Below are 23,557 nucleotides of genomic sequence, written 5' to 3'. Positions count from 1 at the left end.
GGCTGTAACGTAAAGAGAACGTGCGTGTGCGTGTGTGTATGCGCACAAGCGTATACTACCATCAGCCTCCATTGATCTGTGACATGCAGGTTATAAAGATGGCAACATGTTCATCTTCACCAGTAGCCAGCGGGGGGGCTAAAAGCCTAAATGACCACTTAAGAAAAGCTATTCAGTTTGTTTTGCCACTCTCAGCAGGCTCCCGCCCCCTCCTCCTCTCCACACGTGTGTTTGTGTTTGGTGGAAGCAAGGGATGACATTTCAGTGGAAAGTATGTTGAAAAGCCCAATTCTGGCCCTGTGTGCCTGGTTTTGTTTGTGATGATAAATTGACAATTTATGACCTTTTAGAAAATATGTGTTAAGATTGGTTAACTCCACCTGCTATTCTGCGATAACCATGATATACCGTCATTTGGCAAGAAGGCTATCGTACCGTCATAAAACTAATACCGTGACACCCCTAATGTCAACTGACTTCCCGGTGCCACCGGTCTATTCCAAGTCCGGCTGCCAGGAAGTCAGGTGCTGGTACATTTGTAAATCCCCATTCCCATAGGGACTCTATGGGAGTGGGGACACGGGAGCACCGGGACCATTAGCAATGGTGCCGGTGCTCCAGTGACAAGTCTGCCTATCGTGGCCGCTGTGCCCGCAGGGTCAGACCGGTCAGGCACGTCGGCTCCAGCAGGTAGACCTGTAATATGCCGGTCCGGAAACAACGGTGCCAGGAAGCTTACCGGCACCGTTACCAGACCGGCAGGGTCAGAATGAGGCCCATTGTCTCACACGCCAGCACAAGCCTGACTGACACTGAATGGGCGTACTGGAGCAGGAGAGCAGTTGTCCTGGCATCTGAGCACCATAATTTGTCCCTTGGTGGCAAGACATTCACTGCAGCACCAGGTCACCAGTCGCTCCTCACTATTTGAGGAAATCTGAGGGTGAAGATGCCCTCATAGATTGAGAAGCGGGGTCTGCGCCACCAGGGCCTTAAATTCCAAATAATGCACAAACCAGGGAAGGAGGACAACCCTGCCGATTTCCTCTTGCGTTCCCGTCTTGGAAACTCAGACAATGCACAGTCAGGGACTGAGGAGTACATTCGCTAAAGCGTTCACAGTGTGAGACTCCTCCCTCTGGGAGACTGGAGGAGCAGGTGGAAATGTCGAAAGAAGACACCACTGTGTCATTGCCCAAGTCTCTTGCCCACACACGCACTCCTAGGTGGAGACACAACATTGAAATGACGAGCAGGGCGTCTGCCATGAATCTTGAGGAGCTTCAGGTTTTGCATGTAATCCTTTCTGTAGGCTCAACGACTCCTGAAGGTCTACTACTGAGAGAAAGTCAAATAGTTGCCCCGACCCCATTGCTGCAGTGTCTGGTTCCTGTGTCTCATGAAGGACATAGAGGATTTGTCGCAGGAAAATGCATGATGCGGTGAAAAGTGTTGTTTCAAGCACCAGTGGCGTGTCCGCGGAATGGCCTGGGATGGCACGTGCTACCGCTGGAATCTGATTGGCCACCCTAGGTGCCACCCCGTTATCCTAAACCGTGATCTCTATGTGTGTGCGCTCGTACTTCATGCCACCCCTGCATAAGTCAGTTCCCCACTTGGGCCAGCCCAGTCAAACGAGGCTGGACACGCCATTGTCAAGCACTGGACACATTGGTGGATAATACACTTACAGTGTTCTTGATGTGCTAGAGTGTCACGCACCGTTCACGGCCTGAGCCTCTTCAAAGGACCCCTTTCCTAAAGGACCATGGGAGGAGGTGGCTGTTTTCAGTTCCAGGACAATGGCTTCCGGGTCATACACATTAATGTCAATCAATGAAAGCTTCCGGTTCCCTGAACTCCAAGTCTTTCAATCTACGGCAGCTGCCTCGGTAATGCCGGTGCTGGACAAAATATTCTGAGCACGTGGACTGCCAAAAATGGGTGGATCTTGTGTCAAGCTCTTAGTGGATTACCTGGGGGGTCCATCCTTGAAAGATCCCTCCTCTGTGGCCTCAGTGATCTAGTGAGAAGGTTCCTGCGAAACTTGAAAAAGTTGGCCCAAGTGTCCTCTCACACATCACATGCCCAAGGACTGTGCCCACTTCTGAGAGATTACAGAGACATGCGCCCCGGCACCAGCAACAGATGACCTTCAGAATGTATGGTCTGACCTGTTACGAGAACACGCACTCGTATTCCGCACCTGCTTGATCATTCACGGATTACAAGAGATGGTTGCTTACCGCAAGCCCATGACACACACAAGAAAGCGCAGACGACAATGCACACTGACCACAGGAGTCAAGCAACAGGTTCTGACATCACTGTGGGTGCCCTATTCCTGGTGAAGCAGTCTACCCCACAGGGGTGTTGCTAGGTCTGGAAAAGATCCGGGGCTACGCTAATGTCGGGACTGGCGGGACTCAGGTCTAGTTATAGCCTTTTGGCGGTAGCCCCTGAGCTTCTTTCCGGGGCTACAACCAAAAGACCCGGGGCTATAGCAGCCTCAGCCCCACCCTATCAACGCCTCTGCTACCCAGCATAAAGTCATGCCACAGTGTGACCTTCTCCCCGCCCAGTGAACTCCCTGTTAACCAATCACAGGGCGGCAGGCCCTTGGCCCTCCCTCCAGAGACCCTTTTATCAGCTGCTAGCCAAGTAATTGCACACTCGATTTACATAGATTGTCACTGTGTTATTTAAAATATGCCTGTTCTTGGTATTGTTCTTAAAACGCCTTAAATACCACAAGCGTACATTTAAGCCCTGCATCACAGAGTAAATGGTTGCAATCCCCACCGACTCCCCCACTTAAGAGTACTGCAAACTGTGTATACACATATTGTATTGCTATTAACTAAACAATGTGCATTGCAATGGTTTAGACGCGTTAAACAGAAGGTTTAAGGGTGGCACCTATCGGGCGTGGGGGAAGAGGTCTCATTTCAGTCAAAATACACCCTAAAAATGTGACATCTTTTGGGGGGGGGGTAGCTGGCTCCAAAGTGGATTTCTCAGAAGCGTATTGTCAGAACTGGCCAAACTCCAGGAGTGCGGCATCAAATGCTACCCGGCAGTGACAGGGGCACATGGCGGGGGGTGGGGGGGGGGATCTGTCTGTCAAGTCGAGTCCTTGGCATCCAATGAGAGAGTGGCAGCGAGGCGGGCCGGCCTGGGAGCGCCCCAGGGCCGGTAGAAAAGGAGGGGCCCGATCACGCCCCCTGTGTTCGTCCTCAGTGCAGGTCAACAGGTAGGACTTCGCTGTGGCTCCCGCCACGCCTCGCCTCGCCTCGCCTCGCCTCTCCTCTCCTCTCCTCTCCTCTTTTCTTTCACCGCCACTCCGTTTACTACTTATTCTTACGACTGCTCGAGTTGCGTGCATCTCTGGCCCCTTGTCGTTTTTGACTCTGTCTCGCGCCTTGCCGTTATTTCTATCACCCACGCCTATCTCCCGTTCTCTCTCTATCTTCCTTTCTGTGTCCCTGTTTCACTCGTATATCCACCCACCTCTGTCTTTCGATGCTTATGTGCCCCCTCTCTGCCCTTCTCTCTCTCTTTCTCTCTTTTAGTCTGTGTTTCTTCTCCTCTTCCTCTCCTCGCCGCCCTTCTCTCTCTCTATCTCTTATTTCTGTGTTTCTTTTCCTCTTCCCCGCCTCTCCGCTCTGCCCTTCTCTCTCTTTATCTCTTATGTCTGTGTTTCTTTTCCTCTTCCCCGCCTCCCCTCTCTGCCCTTCTCTCTCTCTATCTCTTATTTCTGTGTTTCTTTTCCTCTTCCCCGCCTCTCCTCTCTGCCCTTCTCTCTCTTTATCTCTTATGTCTGTGTTTCTTTTCCTCTTCCCCGCCTCCCCTCTCTGCCCTTCTCTCTATCTCTTATTTCTGTGTTTCTTTTCCTCTTCCCCGCCTCTCCTCTCTGCCCTTCTCTCTCTCTTTCTCTCTTATGTCTGTGTTTCTTTTCCTCTTCCCCGCCCCCCCTCTCTGCCCAACTCTCTCTCTTTCTCTCTTATGTCTGTCTTTCTTTTCCTCTTCCCCGCCTCCCCTCTCTGCCCTTCTCTCTCTCTCATGTCTGTGTTTCTTTTCCTCTTCCCCGCCTCCCCTCTCTGCCCTTCTCTCTCTTATGTCTGTGTTTCTTTTCCTCTTCCCCGCCTCTCCTCTCTGCCCTTCTCTCTCTCTATCTCTCAGTTCTGTGTTTCTTTTCCTCTTCCCCGCCTCCCCTCGCCGCCCTTCTCCCTCTCTCTTTCTCTCTCTTATGTCTGTGTTTCTTTTCCTCTTCCCCGCCTCCCCTCTCTGCCCATCTCGCCCTCTCTTTCCGTACCTCTGCGCTTCTTTTCCTCATCTCTCCCTCCTATTGTTGGCCCCTCCCCTGTCGCGTGCGGTCTCCCTGTCCTCGTGTTGCTCCTGTCACTCGCATCTGTTGAAGGTGCGTGTGGAGGGGTGTGCGGTGCTATTGCGGTCTTCCGCGGGCAGCTCTCTCTGGGTGTGGTTAATGAGATGCATATTTACTTGTATGTATGTATGTATGTTGTGTTTATCGAGTAAAGTGTGTCGGGGTACTGATGTCTCACCCACGCCTGGGAGCAGCTCTGGAAGGGGTGCTAATCGGACGCTGGGGCACGGGAGAAGGGTTGACCTTACATTCGGTTCCTATGACGGGAATGGCTGCGTCTGCGAGAAGGGACACGCTGACACCAGGGGGCGCTCTTCTTTCCAGGTGCATTGCATCACTGGGGGCTGTGGGCGCATATCGGGACTAACACACGGTGCCATGAGTCAGAATGGCTCTGCCCTGCCAGGCGCGGGCCTATCCCCTCTCCGCGGGCTTCTGTGAGACTCAGATAAGCTCTTTAAAGGCGTCCAAGTTGTCATGTCGGAGTGCCAACTCGCAGGGTGCTTTACGCCTGGGTGTAAGGTTCCCCGGAGGGCTCTAGGTGGCGGCGTTGGCAGGTGGACCCCATGCAGTTGACTGCCACCATCCTGTCTTATCCAGCGGTGGACAGGCCCGCTGGGAAGTCTGGCGATGTCCCGGTGGGCCTCTCTCCTGACAGCACCCGAATGTGTTATATTCCTGCGTGCGTCACACACATTTAGGATTCTACTTCCGCTTGGACCACATGCCTGTAAGCGTTGAACGAAAAAGCCTCCTCTAAAGCCGAGGGCATAGCGAATAGGAAGAGGCAGCGCGCTGCTCATCCTCCCATTCTCAACAGGCGAGAGGGCATTAATAAGGACGCAACGGGACGTGCCCTCGCCTGAGCGCGTCTGGCCACAAGTGAAGGCCGCCGTGAACGGTTTGTCCTCTCCTGTAAGAGCTCGAAGTACGTGTAAACAGGAACGAAAGCAGTCGCCGCTCTGCAGGAGTGTGGGCACTGGGGGTATGTCTGTGTGCACACCTAACCTGACACCTTTAATGTACGGTGTCCCAAGAGGCTCAGTGACAGCAACCTGTGTGCCGAGGCCCGGGCCCTGGAGCCTGTGGACCGAGGAAGCGGCTGTCAGCACCCGAGACCCATTAAGATGGACGTGTCCAATCCCATTGGCTGGTACTGCGCCAAGATACCTCCTCTGGGGGGAGAGATGGAAAAACAAAGCAAACTGTTTTAGCGAAAAGTCTCTCGTCCCCCTTCGTAGCCCGTTACTCGGACTCAGTCCGTCCATCTACATACAACCATTGGCATGGCATACCCACTGCTCTTAGCCCTCACTGCCCCCCCACCTCCACTCCATGCACCCCTCCCCCTGCAGGATGGTACACGAAACGCCACGCACTTGAAAGGTAATTAATTTAAAGGTAATTGATTTGATATGACAGGAGTAAGCTTACAATGAACTTACTTAGCATCTTAAAAACGAACCTACACAACTTTTAACATAACCGTTAACTTGAACAGCCTACCCCCTCTAAATCATCACTCTGGCAACCCCCCTCATTATCCGACCAAATGTACACAGTGCACCTGCCACTCCCTGATATCCTTCTGGGATGTCACTCCTTCCCGCTCCTAGCACTCCTGCTCCTCCACTGAACCCCCTTGGCAGCGTGCCCATCACAACCCAACTAGCCAAGCCTTCCTTAATAGTATAAAACCCCAGAACCTTAACAAGAACAACTACTAACCTAAATTCCTGTGCATTGGGATTCCCAACCCATGTGCCGCCTAAACCCTCACCAGAGAAAAATCACCTTTCCTCTGCCACATCATGCGCCGACGCCGGCCTGACATGTTATTTGGCATTTATGTAGCACTCTATATATCATTGGTATGATCTCAGAGCGCTGGTAGGTTGAACGCCCTCGGGAACCGTAGTTCTGGTCAGTAGAGAGAGATAATGTCGTAGGGTGCGTGGGTGTACCAGATATATGCGCAGCTGGCGTAATTGCCGGCTTGTAGCTGGATCCTGGGGTTAGGTGCGGTGCTGGAGATATCAGTTGGATGTGTGCAGTCTGGTGGGTGGACACCCAGACTGGGCTCTGGCTGCGTTAGGCCTGAAGGACGCATAAGTGAGCAACTAGGCCGGAATGTGCTCGGCTAGCTGCGTTTTATCAGGGTGATGAGGTGTTGATGAGGTCGTATTCGTATGTGGACAGCTAGGCCGAATTACTCAGGGGTATAGATAGTAGAGAGTAAGAGTAGTGATGTTACATGGCGGATGATTTTGGAGCGCCCATTCTATCCGCTTCATCCATTTGATCAGCTTCTTCCATTCTGTCCGCCACACCAGCGAGGAAACAAGTGTCACACATCATACCTAACTCCTACAGCTTCCTCAAATATCTGGCCCGGCCAGTCCTAGGTAGTCGCACTACTTGCCAAGTGAGACATCCCTCCCATGCCCCATTTTCAAGGTTCCATATCCTTCTAACCCCCTTCTACTCCTTTGCCCTGCACCTCTGGCTTGTTGGGGGGCTGCACCACTCACCCAAAGAACCCTGTGAGGCTGTGAGGGACTCGTCCCTCCCTCCTTCCTTCCTTCCTTCCTTCCTTCATTTGTCCCCTCCTTACGTCTTTACTTAGAAAAGTTAATGTTGTAAACGCCAATGCTAGAAAATGAGACCTCGCACACTAAAGTAACCATATGCACCTCTTCAGATGGTTTGAATAGCTATGCCGTTAAATGTAAGAGAACTATCCTTTTTCGTTGTGAATTTGCTTTGTTGATGTTGTTTATTGTTTCCCCAGCCGCCCGCCTGCCATCCCCAGGTCCTGTCCTCTCTCTATCTTTGTATTCACGGGCCCCAGGCATTTTTTCCTGCGATTGTAAGAAGCTCAACACTCTGTCTTACTCTTTTGCCCTGCTCATCCTCTGGCCCCAAAAGCATGTCTTACCTTTTTTAAAAAATGTTTTTATTTAAATTTTAAAACAAAGGGCTTCCCCCAGGCTCACGGCCCCCGCAATCCATCTATCTATATGCTCTTTGTATAGCACCACGCACTTCTCGAATATTTTGAATGCTTGCATTTTCTCCCTAACGTTTCGCTTTCAGACCTTTGACTTTTCCATCACAAAGCTGGCACTTTTCGGAGCGCTATGGAAGACTATTACGGTACGACGTCCTTTCATCACGGGATGTTTTTTTGATGTTTTTTTTAATGAAAAAAACCCATCCAAATTTTTGAGTGGGGTTAAAAAAAAGATATGGGGTGTGGGTGTTCGGGAATATATACAAAATTAAAGGGGGTTGGGAGGGTTTGGGGGGTAATGGCCTAAAAAAAAAAAATCAATGAGTTTTTCCGTAAAAAAATCCACGGTAAAAAACCCAGCTAAAAAACATCCCACGAGCAGACACAAGCAGACTCTGGAGTGTGTAAAGTTAGCATATTGCATTTTAGAGTATCATGTCAGCACCGTCCTCGTGTGAAGATAAAATTGCTTTTTATTGATTTCTGATGATATCATCCAAATAGTTCTGCTTCTCTGTTTCATAAAATGATCTTCTGAAGATCTGTCAAACGTGGATGAAATTTAAATTACAAGTGGTCCCTCTGGTGATTTCATAACCGAATGGCTTTTATGAGGATTATAATGGCTGCCTTTTTACTTAGGGTGGACGTGTGCAACAAGCATAACTATTGAAAGATGGAGGCTGCTCCAGTTCCTTTCCACCAATGCAAAGCAGTAAAGTTCATTCATTCCTATGAGGACCAGAGCCCTCTGTGTTACTGGGAGACCCCTTTCCCAGCCGTTGCCTTTTGATTAGACTCCCTTGTGGATTCTGCGAGTTGAAGGCTTGGTTGACTTCTGTTGCTACCATTAAGTATGTCTAGACTACATATGATATGATAGGTTATTTATAACACACTTAATACCCAGAGGTTTCTAAGTGCGGACCCAGGGATTGAACCTGTGTTCCTCCGTGTCGTCTTGCTTCCAAGGCGAGCACGTTGCTGCTGAGCTATCCTCCCAAGATATAGTGTGATCCTGGAGGGAAGGGTGATCTTTGTCGTGCCTGTCGGGGGTTGGCGACCTGTGTGAGTAGAGGTAGACTTCAATGCTAAGGTGTGTGTATGGCAAACGTTATCAGCTGTTATAAAGGCTGCGAAGATATAACTTCACAATAATAGTTTTAAAAAAACATTTTTAATGTCTATATTCACCCCAGCATAGACACTCTTGCAGTCTTGAAGGACTTATTGGACAAGCTGCCTGTTACTTTGGGCGACGGTGACCCAGAGCATGCTGTGGCAGTGTGTGGCCTTAATACTCAATTTGAGCCGTTGACAAACTGGGCTGCGATCCGGGAGCAGGACGATAAGCTGTTGGCCAGTCCAGAAACGTAGACCTCCACCCTATTATTTGTACAGACTCATCCCGAGATCATGCAATGGGAGATTCCATGGGGCCTGCCATGCCTACTTTTAGGGATGACTCAGAAAGTAGTTTTAAATATTAAATATTTATTTTCAGGGCTGAAAGCTCTGAGAGGATTTTTGGGTTACACCTGTGCTAGAGCGCGATTATGGCCCAGTAAGTCTTACTACGTATTTTTGGTATGGTCAATATTGCTTTGGTGCTTTCCAATAACAAACAAAGACTGTTGGTCTTCTTTGGAACCCATTAGGCGATGCTCCTGTTATCTTCTCATCTCCTACCATTGTCAAATATGACTGCAGCAAATCCATCGCCTGTTAGCCTCCAAAATGAAATAAATGGGGATTCAGCAGAAAGGGAGGAGGCTCAAGTCACCAGATTCGGCCTTGCTCTAAAGGCACATTCAAATGGTACCCTTTTAAGGGTTCACAGTGAATGAGAAAAGGCAAAACCTGGCCTTTGGAAACAGAGTTGTGTTAACGTTATGGACCCAGAGAGGTGAATATAAAGCCTGGGTTTATAGCAAGAAAAGGTCCCGGGTGCGGGGAGATGCAAGGACTTGTCGAATGCTGGGGCCCTAAAGTCTCAACGTGACTTTTGGCATATAGTCACCAAGGGCAATGTGGGAGCTACATAGTAGATATGCACTTCCTTGGTTTATTAGGTAGATGGCCCCACTTCCTACTGCTGTTGCTGATTGTGCCAATTTGGGTTACAACAAGCGGATCCATTAGAATTCACAGCTCTGGAGATAATCTATGTCATTACTGCGCCGCCCGTAACTCCACTGACGAAAATGTCGACGCCAATTACGGCACGGTGCAGTGATCAGATAGATCACTTTTCCCCGCAATACTCCAACCCCCACCCCACTTACCTTTACTGCGGCGCACTTCTGTGTGCACTGCCCACTCCCTTGTACCCCCTGCGGCATCAGTTCCACTTATGTGGGGTGGTGCTAGCACTGCTGGGTCCTTTTTTCCTGTCCCCCGCTTACTGTGATGGTAAGCGGGGACACCCCCACTCTACTTGGGTGCAGTAAAAGCACAGTCAGCATTTTAGAGGCGCTGTGATGGTATGATTCCCTCTGAAGATAAAGGCTGCTCTGGAGGCGTAAATGGCTGGGAAGGTCCCGAACCTTGACAGTGCCCGATCGACCTGTTGAAACATGAACCAGTCTTTAGGGTGTTGCTTATTTTAAAATTGTTTAATGACATAAATAGAATAATGATATTCCTGGAATCCTGGACAACAGCAGACATTGTCCAGATGTATGAGATGGGAAACTGAGGACATCTGTCCAACTATAGCCCAATTTCATTAATTGATTCCTAAGCTGCAGTGTATGGGAATACCCTATCGACCAAAGTTGATGCCTGGTATAATAGAGAATAGAGTGTTGTCCCATTTTCAATTAAAGCTCCCAAGGTGGGAAGAAACCATTGATCAAGCTTTTGGCTCAAGTTTTCTGTTAGAAAGGCACTCTACATATCCTTTGTTGGCGTGAAAATGACTTTCAATGCTCTTTCTAAGTCTAGGTTGTGGACTACCTTAGGGAAGATGTCACTTCTGCCCGGAATCCTATTGGTAATTCAACGTTTGCCTATCGGTAATTCTGCTCTGGTGAGATGAGGAACTGGAAGGGAAACATCTAGAGCTTTTCCTGTCCATCAGGGACTTGGTGGAGAAGATTTTGATTTTGAGTATGAATTTGGCTCCCCTGAACGGCGTTAATCCGGCCATTCTCTTCTTTGGCGATGATGCCGTTTCAATATCAAAAACTGCGGTAGGGTTACAGCTGATGCTAAATACGTTTCATGACATGTGCCAAGTAAATGGGCTGGATATGAATATCAACAACACCTAAGGCATGTCATTTCAAGCGTGGAGACCCCAGATACTTGATTTGTTGTTGCAGGGCATGTTTTGAGTCAGGATAGGTCATAGCTCCCCCAGGTGGAGAAGAGCAATCTGGTTCTCCCATGGCGAGATGGAGCAAGTATAAGCATCTCTTAGCAGTTTGGTGGGGGGGCAATTTCCCCAGCTATGTAGATGTATAAGGCGGCTGCTGTTTCAGAAGCTCTCTACGGGCAGAAATGTTGGGTAATAGCAATGTCTTCTGCTTGCCCTTAACTGAGAATTCACAGCTCAAGAGACATATTGCCCTCCTGTAGCATACCTCTAATATTTCTCTACACATGGAATAGGCAAGTGAGGCCACTGTTTCTTAAGCGTTAATAAAAACCCTTATTTACTGGGTAAAGATATGGGGTTACCCAACCATAGTTAATTATAGGGAGGCCCTGGTTGATGACGTTAGTTTAGAACAAGCTTCCTCATTGACCGGGATAAGTAGAATTAGGGATATGGCCAGAAATATTAAATTGGGCTGTATTTGGGACAATCCTTCTTTGATTGGCGAAGCAACCAAAGGCATTCTAAAGACTTCTTTTGGAGAACTGTCTCTTGCGGCTAGGTTGGAGATCTCTGTGAGAAGAGGCCTTGCGAATGACTATGTGACGTTAAAAGGTGACTTAGGTCTCGAAGGCTCTCTCTACGAGGTTGAACCATTTCATGTGAAGGTTTTATTTGAGCTGAGATTAGCTACGCTCCCTTTGGCTGCCTTGACCTCCCGCTTGAGGGTAGCCACTCACGATTGCTGCCCCACTTGGACATTAGTTAGAGTGGGTGCAGTTCTTTTCCCGTTTGGTTGTTTCCTGTATTTTACCCTGAGAACAGTTTGCCTGAGATCGTTCCTAAGATCTTTGGGTGGAGGAACCGTAAGGGTAGGAGTGGCGGCCAGCAGGTCTCATTCGCCAAGGTATATTGTATTTGCAGAGACAGACTACCTTAACAGAGTGTGGCTGGAAAGTCTAGATACCTCTCTGACACCCCTTGGTAATATGAACTCTTCATATTTTTGCATGGTTGGTTCTCATATAGTTTTGTTACTGTTTTTTTATTGTCATAGATGTTTGTGTGTTTTAGCCAAGATGTCGCTACAGATGTGGATCGTATTTTTTCCTTCAATGTTGGCAGATTATTGCATGTGTGCTATGGGAGTCACCCCATGGACTTCTCCCCAGTTAGGGCCGCAGTTCTGGATATGTTTGCATGCGGTATACAGGATGATCGCTGCATTGCACGGGTGTTCGTGTTCAATGCCGTGTATTTGAACCCTTTGGGTATGATGCCCATTGCTGCAGTTTGATGGGCTACGGCCTGACTTAAACGTACATTTTGGATGTTCTGGTTTTGTTAAATGAAAGCCCAAGACTGGGAAAGTGGTGCCCGAGTGGCATCTGCTCATCGGCTCTGCCCCTTCCCTGGCAAGCCCTTGCCCATCTCTTGAACAGGCGACGTTTTGATTTGCTCATGGCCCGAAGTGTTCTCATTATTTGATTTTACCCAATGAGCATCATTGACCAGCATTTCAGGATCCATCAATGTCTTAATCCCCCCCAATTTATCAGTGGATGGCGGCCATTAGTCTTGCTGTTTATAACCTCTGCCTTTTCCACCCTGTGAGGCTGTTCAATAATACTCTGCAATGTCCTAGCATAGAACAGCAGAAACAGCCACTAGGGTGGACTTCCAAGTGTCTATTATTGGAATCAAAGGGTTGCCATCATGCACTCAATTGAAACTTCTAAGAGAGCCTTAGAACGTAGAACCGTCGAAAAATGATTTGAAAGAGTCCTCGCCCAATAACAACGAAATGGCTGACCTCTTCTGGCTTTGAGGCTCCCGCACACTCCTTTCTTCACAGTATGTCTCCAGTGATCTCTATAACTTTGAGGCTCTCATGCCCCCTTTGACCTCAGTATGTTGCCAGTGATCGTTATAAATTTGAGGTGTCACACCCCCTTTATTCTCAGCATGTCTCCAGCAATATCTCCCTATTACTTTAAGGCTCTCATGATCCCTTTGACCTCAGTATGTCTCCAGCAATCTTTATAACTTTGAGGCTGCCCTGCCCCCTGTGAACTAAGTATGTCTCCAGAAATCTCCCCCTTTAACTTTCAGGCTCCCGCACACACCTTTCAACTCAGTATGTCCCCAGTGATCTCTATAACCATGAGGCTCTTACGCCCCCTTTGTCCTCAGAATGTCTCTAGCAATCTCTATAACTTTGAGGCTCTTAAGCCCCCTTTGTCCTCAGAATGTCTCTAGCAATTTCTATAACTTTGAGGCTCTCACGCCCCCTTTGGCCTCAGAATGTCTCTAGTAATCTCTATAACTTTGAGGCTCTCACGCCCCCTTTGGCCTCAGTATGTCTCCAGTGACCTCTCTCTACCCCAGGATCCCTGCGATCGTAGAAGGTCTCTGGTGATCTCTGCCTGTCTTGTGGCCCAAGTCCCTCTTTCTGGATTCCCAGGCACAGTCAGCCCTTCTCGAATGAGGGTGGGCTGGCCCCCAAAGGGACTGCTGCAGCCAGGGTTCTGTGTGGAAATCTCAAATGTTAAAACGATGGAAAAGTGAACATTTTGAATGGAAAAAGTCACGTCTCAAATAATAGAACTGCTATAGATTACATTTATAAGTGCAATCATATCGGAAAATGAAACGCATATTGTTTGAAGAATCGAAAACAAACGGTCATGTTCTTTTTTTAAACCCCCAATGGTTCGCCTACCCAGCACCCTGCTTACCCTATGCCTCCTGGAACTTCTCTTTTTTAAACCACTTGGTAAACGGAGGAGTGGGTGACCCCACCCTGTGCCTCTGTGCCCCCAACGAAGCAATACCGCCAATGTGGTTGCTGGCCTCTGAGCTTCATTTAAAATTTGACATTCTTGTTTTACTGCATTTCAACATTTCAAATTTGAACTTTCTTTTTTTGATTTTTTTATTCAGCTTTTTGATCATAACTTTTTCATTCTGTTCCGGTACATGCGTCATTCGTCCTTTCGAGTCGTTACCGCAGCTGGCACTCATGGGCGGTGTGAGTCTGAGGGACAGCGTGGAGGGGGGCAGGCCTCTCCCTCTGCAGCGTATTATCTGCACCCGCCACCCGCTGCACACACCCTTCAGCAGCCTTGGGGCTATCGGTGGCCTGCAGAGGCCACCACTCCCTGCCCTGCCTGCAGCCCGCCCGGGGCGCGAGGACAGGCCGGTGGCGCAGGCCGCTGGGCTGCGGGTGGGCCGGACTAGAAAGACATCCACATTCAGAACACGGGTTCCCGCGAGAGCACGAGGCAGGGTGCTGCCACCTGTGCATACGTCATTGGGGCCTGCATGCACGCCTCCTTCTGGATGTGTGAGTCTCCATGAGAGACGGATGGCCTTGAAACGTGCCGTCAAACTTACTATCCGATTGGTCTCCCTCAGAGGCAGGGAGAGGGGCCTGCAATACAGGTGACGCTACCCCAGGCCTACTGGCCTTTCAGAGATAGAGCCACGCGACGTGGGGTTGGCGTGAGCCGCATGACCCCAGCCCAACCGCCTTTCTGAGGTAAAAGCCTGGCATGTGGCTGGCTCTTGTCACTGCTTACAGCATTCCAGAGGAACCCACATTGCTCATGAGTGGGAGTGCCATCCTTACCAGCCTTTCAGAGACACGAGCCCGACTCTGTCCCAGCCCTTTAGGCCTTTCAGCGGCAAAAGCTTATTCACCAAAGCAACTGAACGACACTTGCCCGCGACTGGCTCTACCCCCAGCCCGGCCCATCCATCTTTTATTAATTTATTTATACATGTATTTATTTATTTGAATTCTTACTAGGCGCTACACGCCCGTGGTCCTAAGAGCGCATAAAAGGGCGTGACAGTTTCTGCCACAAGCAGTGCCTATTCCCGCAATCGGACCCGAGCTGAAACAAGTGGCCCTGTGACAATGAAGTGCTTGAGTCAATCTGGTTTTTGGAGTTAATGATTTTCAAAAAGCACGCAATGAGAACATGTTTTCATTATTGCGGAGGAGAGCAATCCTTATAAGTAGGTTTTCATTGTGTTCCATTCATGTGATTACGGTCACATGTGACAGCCCGGATGTGTTTCAACCCTCACAGGTTTTTCTCAAGGCTGTTATGTAAAGCACGCAATAACATGTATATGTCAAAGATCAAAGGAAGACACAGGTAATGGGCAGTTGAGGGGGAAAGGAGGAGGGGGAGAAAACATACAAGAGAGAAGAATGGGGAAAAACAAACTTTAGCAATTGTTGCTAATAATGACATACATTATCAAACTATTGCTCGAGTGTCTAATGAAACATTCTCGCCATCCTATTATTCTATCCAGCAGCTAAGGCACTCAAATAGACCTTAGTTGGCGCAGTTAGAGAATTGTTGTTTATTGCCCTCATTCTACTGTGCAATTATTCCCGCAACGGAATGCCAGTGAGCCACCTACCGACGCACTAACCTGAACGATTCATGCACTTCGAGATCAAGATTCAGAGGATCAAGCGGTATATGTGATCGATAACCCTTAACAGTAGGGCTCACCTGCTTTTGGCTACTGACTTTTGTAAATGACTTAATAGCCCTTTGCTAAACACTTCCCCCGCCGAATCTCTCAAGCTATAGTTCTACTTTGATGGCAATCCAGTTAAACCCTTTATATGTTTGGGGACAATGGTAATACCCTTTCACAGGAGCAGCCTTTTTCCTGTGTTCATAAGTTCTGCAAGAATGGCGGTAAATAGTCTTGACCACTGAGGTCACATCTTAAGAGAGCTTGCGTGGTTAGAAGCTGCAGCAACGGCGAAAAGGCTCTATCATCCTTGTGTTGGATATCATAATCAAGGTGGGCCTACATCGCTGGAGAATTTCCCTGATTTAATCCATTTTATTAGAATCATTTAGGTTTGCTTGAAAAGTCTAGTGTCATCTAAGACAAGCCTTCCAAAAGTTGCAAGATCATTTGTGACAAAGTCTAGTACTTATTTCGACGGCAACCCTTTGATAATAGGGTTGTGTTCGAAAACACCCCCTCCCCTGTTCATTACCTTGGGGCCTGAAGCATGGAAAAACCCATAATAGCACAACAGTGATTATTAACTGGGTTCTGTGACTGTGCCTCGATTTGAGCAAAGGATTTTAACATCTGCGCCTAGATGCAGTCTACTGTTTGGGTCTGAAAGGATGTGCAGACTTTAAATCCCTAATCTAATCTAATCTAACATCCCTGCCCCCTTCGGACCCTAAATGTCTAACTATATCTGGGTGAAAAATGGTCCGATTACTTACTGGATATCTTCACTACTCCAAGTGCAGGTCTTTCTCGTCACAGTCCTCACGTGAGGCAGCAGCTCACGTAAGCAAGGACTGTGACGAGGAAGATGGACAATGAGGTAGTAAACCGTTAGGGATGCAGTTCATCATCCACTTAACCAAATATCTGCTCGACGATTGTAAGGCTGATACATGTATACCAGAGGACGGCCAAGTTCCTGCTGAAACATCTAACGTCAGACATGTGGGAGATGAACACTTCTTCAAGAAGAGGCTAACTCCCGGAAAGCACAGCTACGAGCCCAGTGACGGGCAAGTAATTCACAATCAATGAGGGATTGTGAGTCAACGGAAATAAAGAAGCACACTGCTGTGCTATCTCCTCTGATTCTCCTATTTACAGGCCTAAACGTTCCACTGCTCTGCTTGTGCAGCAAAAGCAAACCTCATTCGGTGAGTTTGGATTGGCCAACCCAGGATGAGGGTTTCCTTAAAAAAACATGTTCAGCTTCACATTTTAATTCTGAACTGTTCTTATTCGAATTTCTAGCATTAGAGACGTCATCAAAGAGCGAACAATCATTACCATGGATTAACGTGTTGTTATTTATTTCACCCTTTGCCAATGTAGCCATCTGGAGGCAAAAAGACAAACATAAATGATGCAAGGAGACCAAAAGGCTTTGACACCCAGTTTAATATTCGCCTCTTTTAAAAATCGCCAAAGGTTCCGGATCCTGGTTGCCAAAAGTTCCATGGAGCAGGACATAGATGCAGGATCCCAAGAGATAGACGCCTAAAGAGATGTCCTTAGGGATCTTGATCACATGCGATCACACAAACCTCAGAATCACTTATATCAAAATGTGTCGCTAATCAAGTTTCAAGACAAGCGATAATTTGGAAATTGGTTAAAATTTCAACATAACAATACATCAATAGGGAGACCCCAAGATTTCATCAACTGTTGGGGCGCCCTTTAGAATCTTGATCACAATGAACCACATAAACCTCAAGCATTTATATTGTCACTAAACAATTTTAAAGACAAACGATAATCTGGAAAGTTGGTAAAATGTATTAAGTCATTGTTACAATGGAATTGATTTAAACTTGCCATGTTAAACCCTTGAAATGTCTCCAAGCCATAGGCTAGAAGTGCTGACCGGTTTCTAATGCAAACGTATGCGAGACACCCCAGTCAGGTGCCTGGTCAGACCTTATGGGGGGATGGACATCCTTCATATAAGGTTGGCTGATATGATTCACCTACCGGACCTCCTCTTACAGTTCAATTTTATTTGTGGTGTAAGATTGAAATGGCAGGCGGGGCTGTGCAAATCGTGATGTTGATGATTCATCAGACCGGACTGTCCATCCAAACCACCTTCTGTTCACTCACTGCTGGCTCATCAATCGGGACGTCATAAAGAAATATGCACCAGATGGGAAAATGAAGAATTATGCAAACAATTGGCCACTATGTTTATTTTTTGAAAAATGTTGTACTTTGCATACAAATATTTGCTGTGCTCTCGCAGCACTTAAAACCACGTGACACACCAGACATCTATTGAACACAATGAAATCATATTGAAAAGGATGATTACACTTGGACATTTTAGGGTTTCCTTCAAACAGTCACTTTTTCCAAATTTCTTTACCATAAATAATCTTATAACAAAAGGGACTAGTGTTACTGCTCATAAATCACTGCCGCATTTGTCCCACCTTAATCTTGTCATAGGATGATGACTCTACAATAATTGGCCGGACTGTCGATGATGCTCGGAAGAGACAAGGCAGCTCAAAAGGATTGCAGGAAGAACAAACTCCAATCAAACAAAGACAAATCCTAAATAGTGCGCAGGCCCAAACAACATGGAAATGTTAAGCATAAGAGATTTCTTTATTGAAAAAGAGAGCCTAGAAGCAGTTACAATATTTACTTAGTTAGGAGCTGCAATCTCACACCAGTCAGCATTAGACTCCTACCCATCCTCATGGAATTCAGACTGGAGCTCAAGATCCTCCTCTTAAATGATCACCTTCTTCATGCACCGTAGACACCCCTGAGTCCACATGTCGGTCGACCCCGCCTTACCCCTAATTGTTGCTCCTGTTTCCTAATTGTAGGTAAAACAGCCCCGTTGTTACTTGCACCCCATTACCTTTATTCCTTCTCAAAGCAAGCTCCAAGCTCGGTAGCATCTCCAAAATCATGTCAGCAATTGACGAAAGCGTCATAATCGTGGTTTGCGGAATAATTCATTTAAAAAAACAGCCTTGTATCGCCAGTAAAGTGTGGATGGGCTGTTCATAGAGCAGCCAGACAGAGTAGCGTCATTGATCGACTTAGAAAAAGATCATACCTGGAGATATCCTATCATGAGCAATTGAAGGTGAATTGCGAGGGAAGTAGACTATTCCTCAAAGCGAGGGCAAACATCATACAAGTGAATTCTATGAAATACAGATGGAACCGAAACACAAATGTCATATGCAATGCAAGCAAGGAATATTTAAAGACTTCTATTCTACATTGCCCGGCCTTTGATTAAATAAGGAAAAGACTTATCATGCATTAGTGGAGGACGAAGGGTCGGGGAGTGTCACATGAGGAGACACTCTATGATCTATTAAGTGATCGAAGACTGGAGACAACCAAAGCTGTATCCAACTGTCTGCAAGAAAATGTACAGAGGAGTAGATGAGATCTTGGGCATAGGAAACACATAGACTATGCATAATCACTCTCTAAACATAGCCCCACTGTTTAATTGATCAAGCAGTGTTAAAAGCCCCAGATCATGTAGGCCTTCAAAATACAATTTCATTTGATTTGGGATAACCATGCAGGGCAGGGTGCTTCAGTTCCTGCACACCAATTTTTATCTTGTGGTATCTGCTGAGGTTTCATTTGTAAGTCATAGAACCTTCTGACAGTATTTCCTTTTTATCTTATCCAAGATTGGGTACCCCACCACACCTGACCCTCAAAGATTTCGGTTGTGATGACGCTGGTGAATGCTGCTCGCACAGTGCGGTAACCACATGCGTTAACCCCAGAGTGGACATCCCGGGCCGGGATTCCTCGTGCCACAAGAATGAGCACGAGCAGATGTGGAGAAACAGCCGTACAAAAGTACATTTCAATGCTTTCCTTGACTGAATACACTACCAATAGTATAAGGCTACTAGTTTTGAAAAGTACCTTGATCCCCTAACAGGGACGGAAAATGTTTTTCCTGGTGGGATAGATATTCAGATCAAGACCCAGGTCACAGGAAAACAATTTAAAATACTGAAAGCTGGTGACTTTTACTGCACTAGTTTGTCCAGGTTCTGGAACACTTGTGCTTGCATCCTATCAACCCATTAATCATGGCGCCATTTTACTTTGCTTTGTAACAATTATCTTTCCTAAAAGACACAAGCTTTTAGACCCCATTCATCTTTAGTTATTACTTGTTGTAAATGTAGTACTGTATAAAGCACATTTACCACTCTACTTAAATTCAACGGAATAATGTAATTGAGTTTACCAAATATAAGCATTACTTCCTCAGAAATAGCCCTAACTGACTGCAACGTAACATCCCTCAACTCCCATAAAATCACACACAACAGATTTGACAAATTCCCAAAGAAAATTGAAGGCTTTAGAATTGACCAAAAATCCATTTATGAAGCAAAGATACTGTTCATGCAAAAATAGATCCCTTTGTACAACATCAAACCCAGGGAACATTTTTATGTAGTTCTACCTTTTTATAATACCAAATGTGGTCGGCGTACTTTGGCCTATCTTTGGATACGTTTGATCCCCATTTTGGATTCTAAAATAAATGATGCTCGGAAAGATATAAGGGAGAGACAAAAAGAACTTCCCTTTTCTCCCTGTTACAGTTCCATCTCAGATGCTCGCCCTCATTGCAGGATTCCCATGTCCCTCAAAGATCTTGGAAAATGTGTGACTCCTCAACGACATCGTTATGTGGAGAGCTTCAACGTTTTAGACATTTTGAAAGCTGGCATTTGGTCAAAGTCTTGTGCAAAGTACTTCTTGGTCATGGTCTCAGATGACATCTTGTCAAACATTGACAAGGGATGCCTTTCCTTATGGTGAATCTTCACCTCTTGGTGGCGTTCGATACCGTGTTCCACCAAAATCTACCTCAGCCTCAAAAGGAAACTTTTCTGGTGAGACCACTGATTGCATTTGGGGAAAGTCCATAAGGTAAGGTTGTCCTAATTCCTTTTGGCCCCCATTAGTGTTGATTGTGGTATAACCCCGGCGTTACTATTGTCACCTCTTTTTATTCATCCCCTGATGCCTCTCTTCGGTAACTACGGGTTGGCGTAGCACTTCAATTTCGATGATACCCCGGTGTACTTTAGGAAGCTTTTCACATCTTACCCAACTGTATGAACAAAGTTGGACTTTGGATGCTTCGCAATGGTTTGCAATTAAACCCGTCTAAAACCCAGGTGCTGTTGTCAGGACCCAAACACCTGCTTAACAACTGCAACCTCCTTCTTTGGACTAGACACTGCATATGCTGATAGGGTCTAGAATCTTGGGATGTATTGGCAGGCCGATCTAGGTTTCAATTCACAAAATGGGGACATGGTCAGAATCTAATTCTTCCAGCTGTCGTTAATACCGCTGAACTCGCCCCTATTTTCGAAAGGAGGCGTATGAAGTGTTGGTGCTGCTCTGGTTAACCCCAAGGTGGACCAAACAGCCTGCATGCCTGCATCCAAGTTACAATGATTGCAATTGATACAAAATGCAGCAGTCTGGCTTATCTTCCAGTTCACCAAGCCGCATCCGATCACCAGGTTTTGGCAGCCCATTCCTTGCTTGCCCGTCCGATGCAGAATGCCATTTAAGATCTTATATTTAGTCTTCACGTATGTTCAGGTTGTTGCTCCTCAATCTCTTCAAAAGAAAATACTTCTTAATAAACTCATTCACAATGTTTGTTCTGAATGTGTTCCAATTTTGAACATCCCAGAGTCCGTGTGTAAAACTAGGGGTGGCGGTTTCAGGTTTTCAGTCATTGCCTCCGACTGTGGAAAGTTCTACCCATGACAACTCGTAGCATCCATCGCCTGAATAGGTTTCAATAGGATCTCAACACTCATTGGTTCGCTGAGAAATCTCGTCTGATTGGCTGGTTATTCCTCGTGTTCTTCACACCTAGATGCAGGTGATTCAGTGTGGCAGCTGGTAGAAGAAAAGCTGCCTGAACAGGCAACATTTGCACAGGTCGAAGTATCGGGCTAGAGTGCCTCAAAGTCAGACATATCAAACATGCAAACTCTCCAAATACCTGGATTCCATGCCCAATGCAACCAGGCGTCATGACACGTGGAAGGCCCCACTGACAGGACTCTCTTTGCAATCTCCCGTGTGACGTAGGATCTACCGCAGCATCTTCAGCTGGGATGGGTATTGCATAGCTATTTCCTCATTAAAAAAAACAACATATATGAAGACAGAAAGACGCCCTTTATAGTGGTAGATTCCACCGCCCCAGATCCCTCCTTACACGCCCTCTTTCAGGAGAACATTTAGGTGTTCCTCTCCGGCTCCAGGAAACCGAGTCCGGCTTTGGCTCCTTGTAAATTGTAACTGATCATCATTCTATTTCCTCTCTAGGTGCAGATGTAAACAACTCTATGCAGTCAAAGGATTGATTAGGAGTTCAGTGGTAATGTCAAGATGGACCATTGAACTTCTGAATGTATCAACAAGTGTTTTTAAACAATCTTAATAAAGATAACAGTACCACACATAATTGTTTCTTTACTTCCTGAACTAATTGATGCAAGGTTCTGATTGGGCGATTGTGCAGGAAGTGGGAACCCTGGCAACCTAGCTTTGACCCAGGATGTTCATGCCAATGGTTCTGGAATTCTTGAAATCTTAGTCTCTGGAGCGCAATCCCTGGTGCACAGAACAGCACACATTTTGTGCAATGGGGTTGTACGGGTCTCATGGATGTGAAGTCACTTGTCCCAAGTCTAAGACACACCAGAGAGAGACATAGGATTCTGGAGAAACCTTTCGAGATTGCGTCAATCACACCAGATCACACAAAAAGTTACTGCAAGGTATGCCTGTGCTGTGAAATTGCTCTACACCCATCTTAAATACAAAGCTGGTGGGAGAGTCAGGGTTAATCTGAGGTGTACCGAAGAGATGTTGCAACACAGACAACCAGGCAGACCAACCCAGTCATGTCCCGGATCACTCAAACCATACTTGGGCCAGTGGTTAACATTTGACCATCTTATCCTCAGTGATATCAGTCATGTATCCCAGCATATCAAGCAAGGGAGATTAGCCCCTGCAAAGATCTGACATCTCTCTATTGCAACCTATAAAATGGCGCTTGGATCTGGGGATGGGCGCATGCTCTGAAGCAGCCAGAAGACAAAAGGTCCAGCATGCAAAAATCTCTACATGCATACCATCCACCCCAGAGTAGCACAGTCGAAATCCAAACTAACGTTGACTTTTTTTTGTTTTTATCTTCACACAGGTCGTACAACGTCATCATGAGTACCTTCCTGCAGCGCTGTCCGTTCCTGAACAAGGACCCTGTCATCTTCCTGCGTGCAGTGCGGCCAATGCTGGTACGCAGCGCTGAGAGGTGCCCGGTCATGGTCACCCGTAGCCTGTCCGTCTCCAGCGCGACACCGCAGAGGAGCAAGGAGACCACACCTGTCACAGGTGAGCCGCCTGGGCCTGCGGGTTGGGCCGGACCAGGGACTGGGGACAAATAACCAACCAATCATATCAAAAAGAGAACATTCCCCAAGAGGCACTGAAAGGACAGTATTGGCAGGGGTCACCATAAGTGATCTATCAGGACAGGCTAGCCACTGGCATTAGGGGGAAGGGTGTGGAATGACAGATCTGCCAGGTTCAGGGCAGCTTGGATTACTTTGGGCATGTAGAGGAAAATTGGGCCTTACCATAGTGATGGCACAGCATTGATTTAGAGATGGGAAACCGACTGTGTGCCAGGAAATGCCTTCTCCTCATCCATTCAGTTACTGAGACCGCTGGGAAATTGCCATTTTGATTGCCAGTGAACAGGGCCAGGTGCAGCCCTTTCAGGGACGAGCCTCCCCCAACGCTGTAAGAACTTGAAATGCGTTCACTAAGCCGATTGATCACTCTCACTTGAATCAGCCACTCCGAAGCCTGGAACTGGGGGACCCGAAGAAAGATGGCGAAGGGGAAGCCAGAGCTCTACACCAATGGGTTATTAGGAATTCCAGGCCTACAGCAAGCAAGGACCAATGATCCTTTTAGGGACCCTGCGTAGCGCTGTGATTGGCTGATGGGGGAACTTGGGAATATATGACTTCAACTGGATATGGAATCTGCGTTTGTACTGTTCCTGTGTCAAAAGGGTGAACGGTGTGGAAACTCCCTCCATTTTGAGCCCTCTCCGTCATAACAATGCCCTTCTTTGGTAGTCACGTACAACAGGGTGGCAGAGGCAAAACATGAGAAGTGCGTCAGCCCCAGAGATATCATTGCACCCCAA

General features: G+C 47.2%; 1 protein-coding gene across 2 annotated transcripts in view; it reads left to right on the top strand.

Moving 5' to 3' along the window:
• Positions 1-3,133: 3,133 nt before the first annotated feature.
• ALAS2 (5'-aminolevulinate synthase 2) overlaps positions 3,134-23,557 on the top strand; it is a 56,063-nt gene continuing 35,639 nt past the window's right edge. Inside the window, exons 1-2 of one of the 2 annotated variants that reach the window (XM_069645342.1) lie at positions 3,134-3,253; positions 22,541-22,731. In XM_069645342.1, coding sequence (XP_069501443.1) covers positions 3,147-3,253; positions 22,541-22,731 — 298 coding nt within the window. In that variant the 5' untranslated portion in view covers positions 3,134-3,146. Of the gene's footprint in view, positions 3,254-4,640; positions 4,712-22,540; positions 22,732-23,557 lie in introns of those variants that run through there. The other variant, XM_069645341.1, reaches the window with a different exon arrangement.

This window comes from Ambystoma mexicanum, chromosome 2p (genome assembly GCF_040938575.1).
Source record: "Ambystoma mexicanum isolate Mex_15411 chromosome 2p, UKY_AmexF1_1, whole genome shotgun sequence".
Classification (NCBI taxonomy): Eukaryota; Metazoa; Chordata; class Amphibia; order Caudata; family Ambystomatidae; genus Ambystoma; species Ambystoma mexicanum.
The sequence above is the reverse complement of the archived record's forward strand: the minus strand, read 5'-3'. Positions and strand labels throughout refer to the sequence as shown.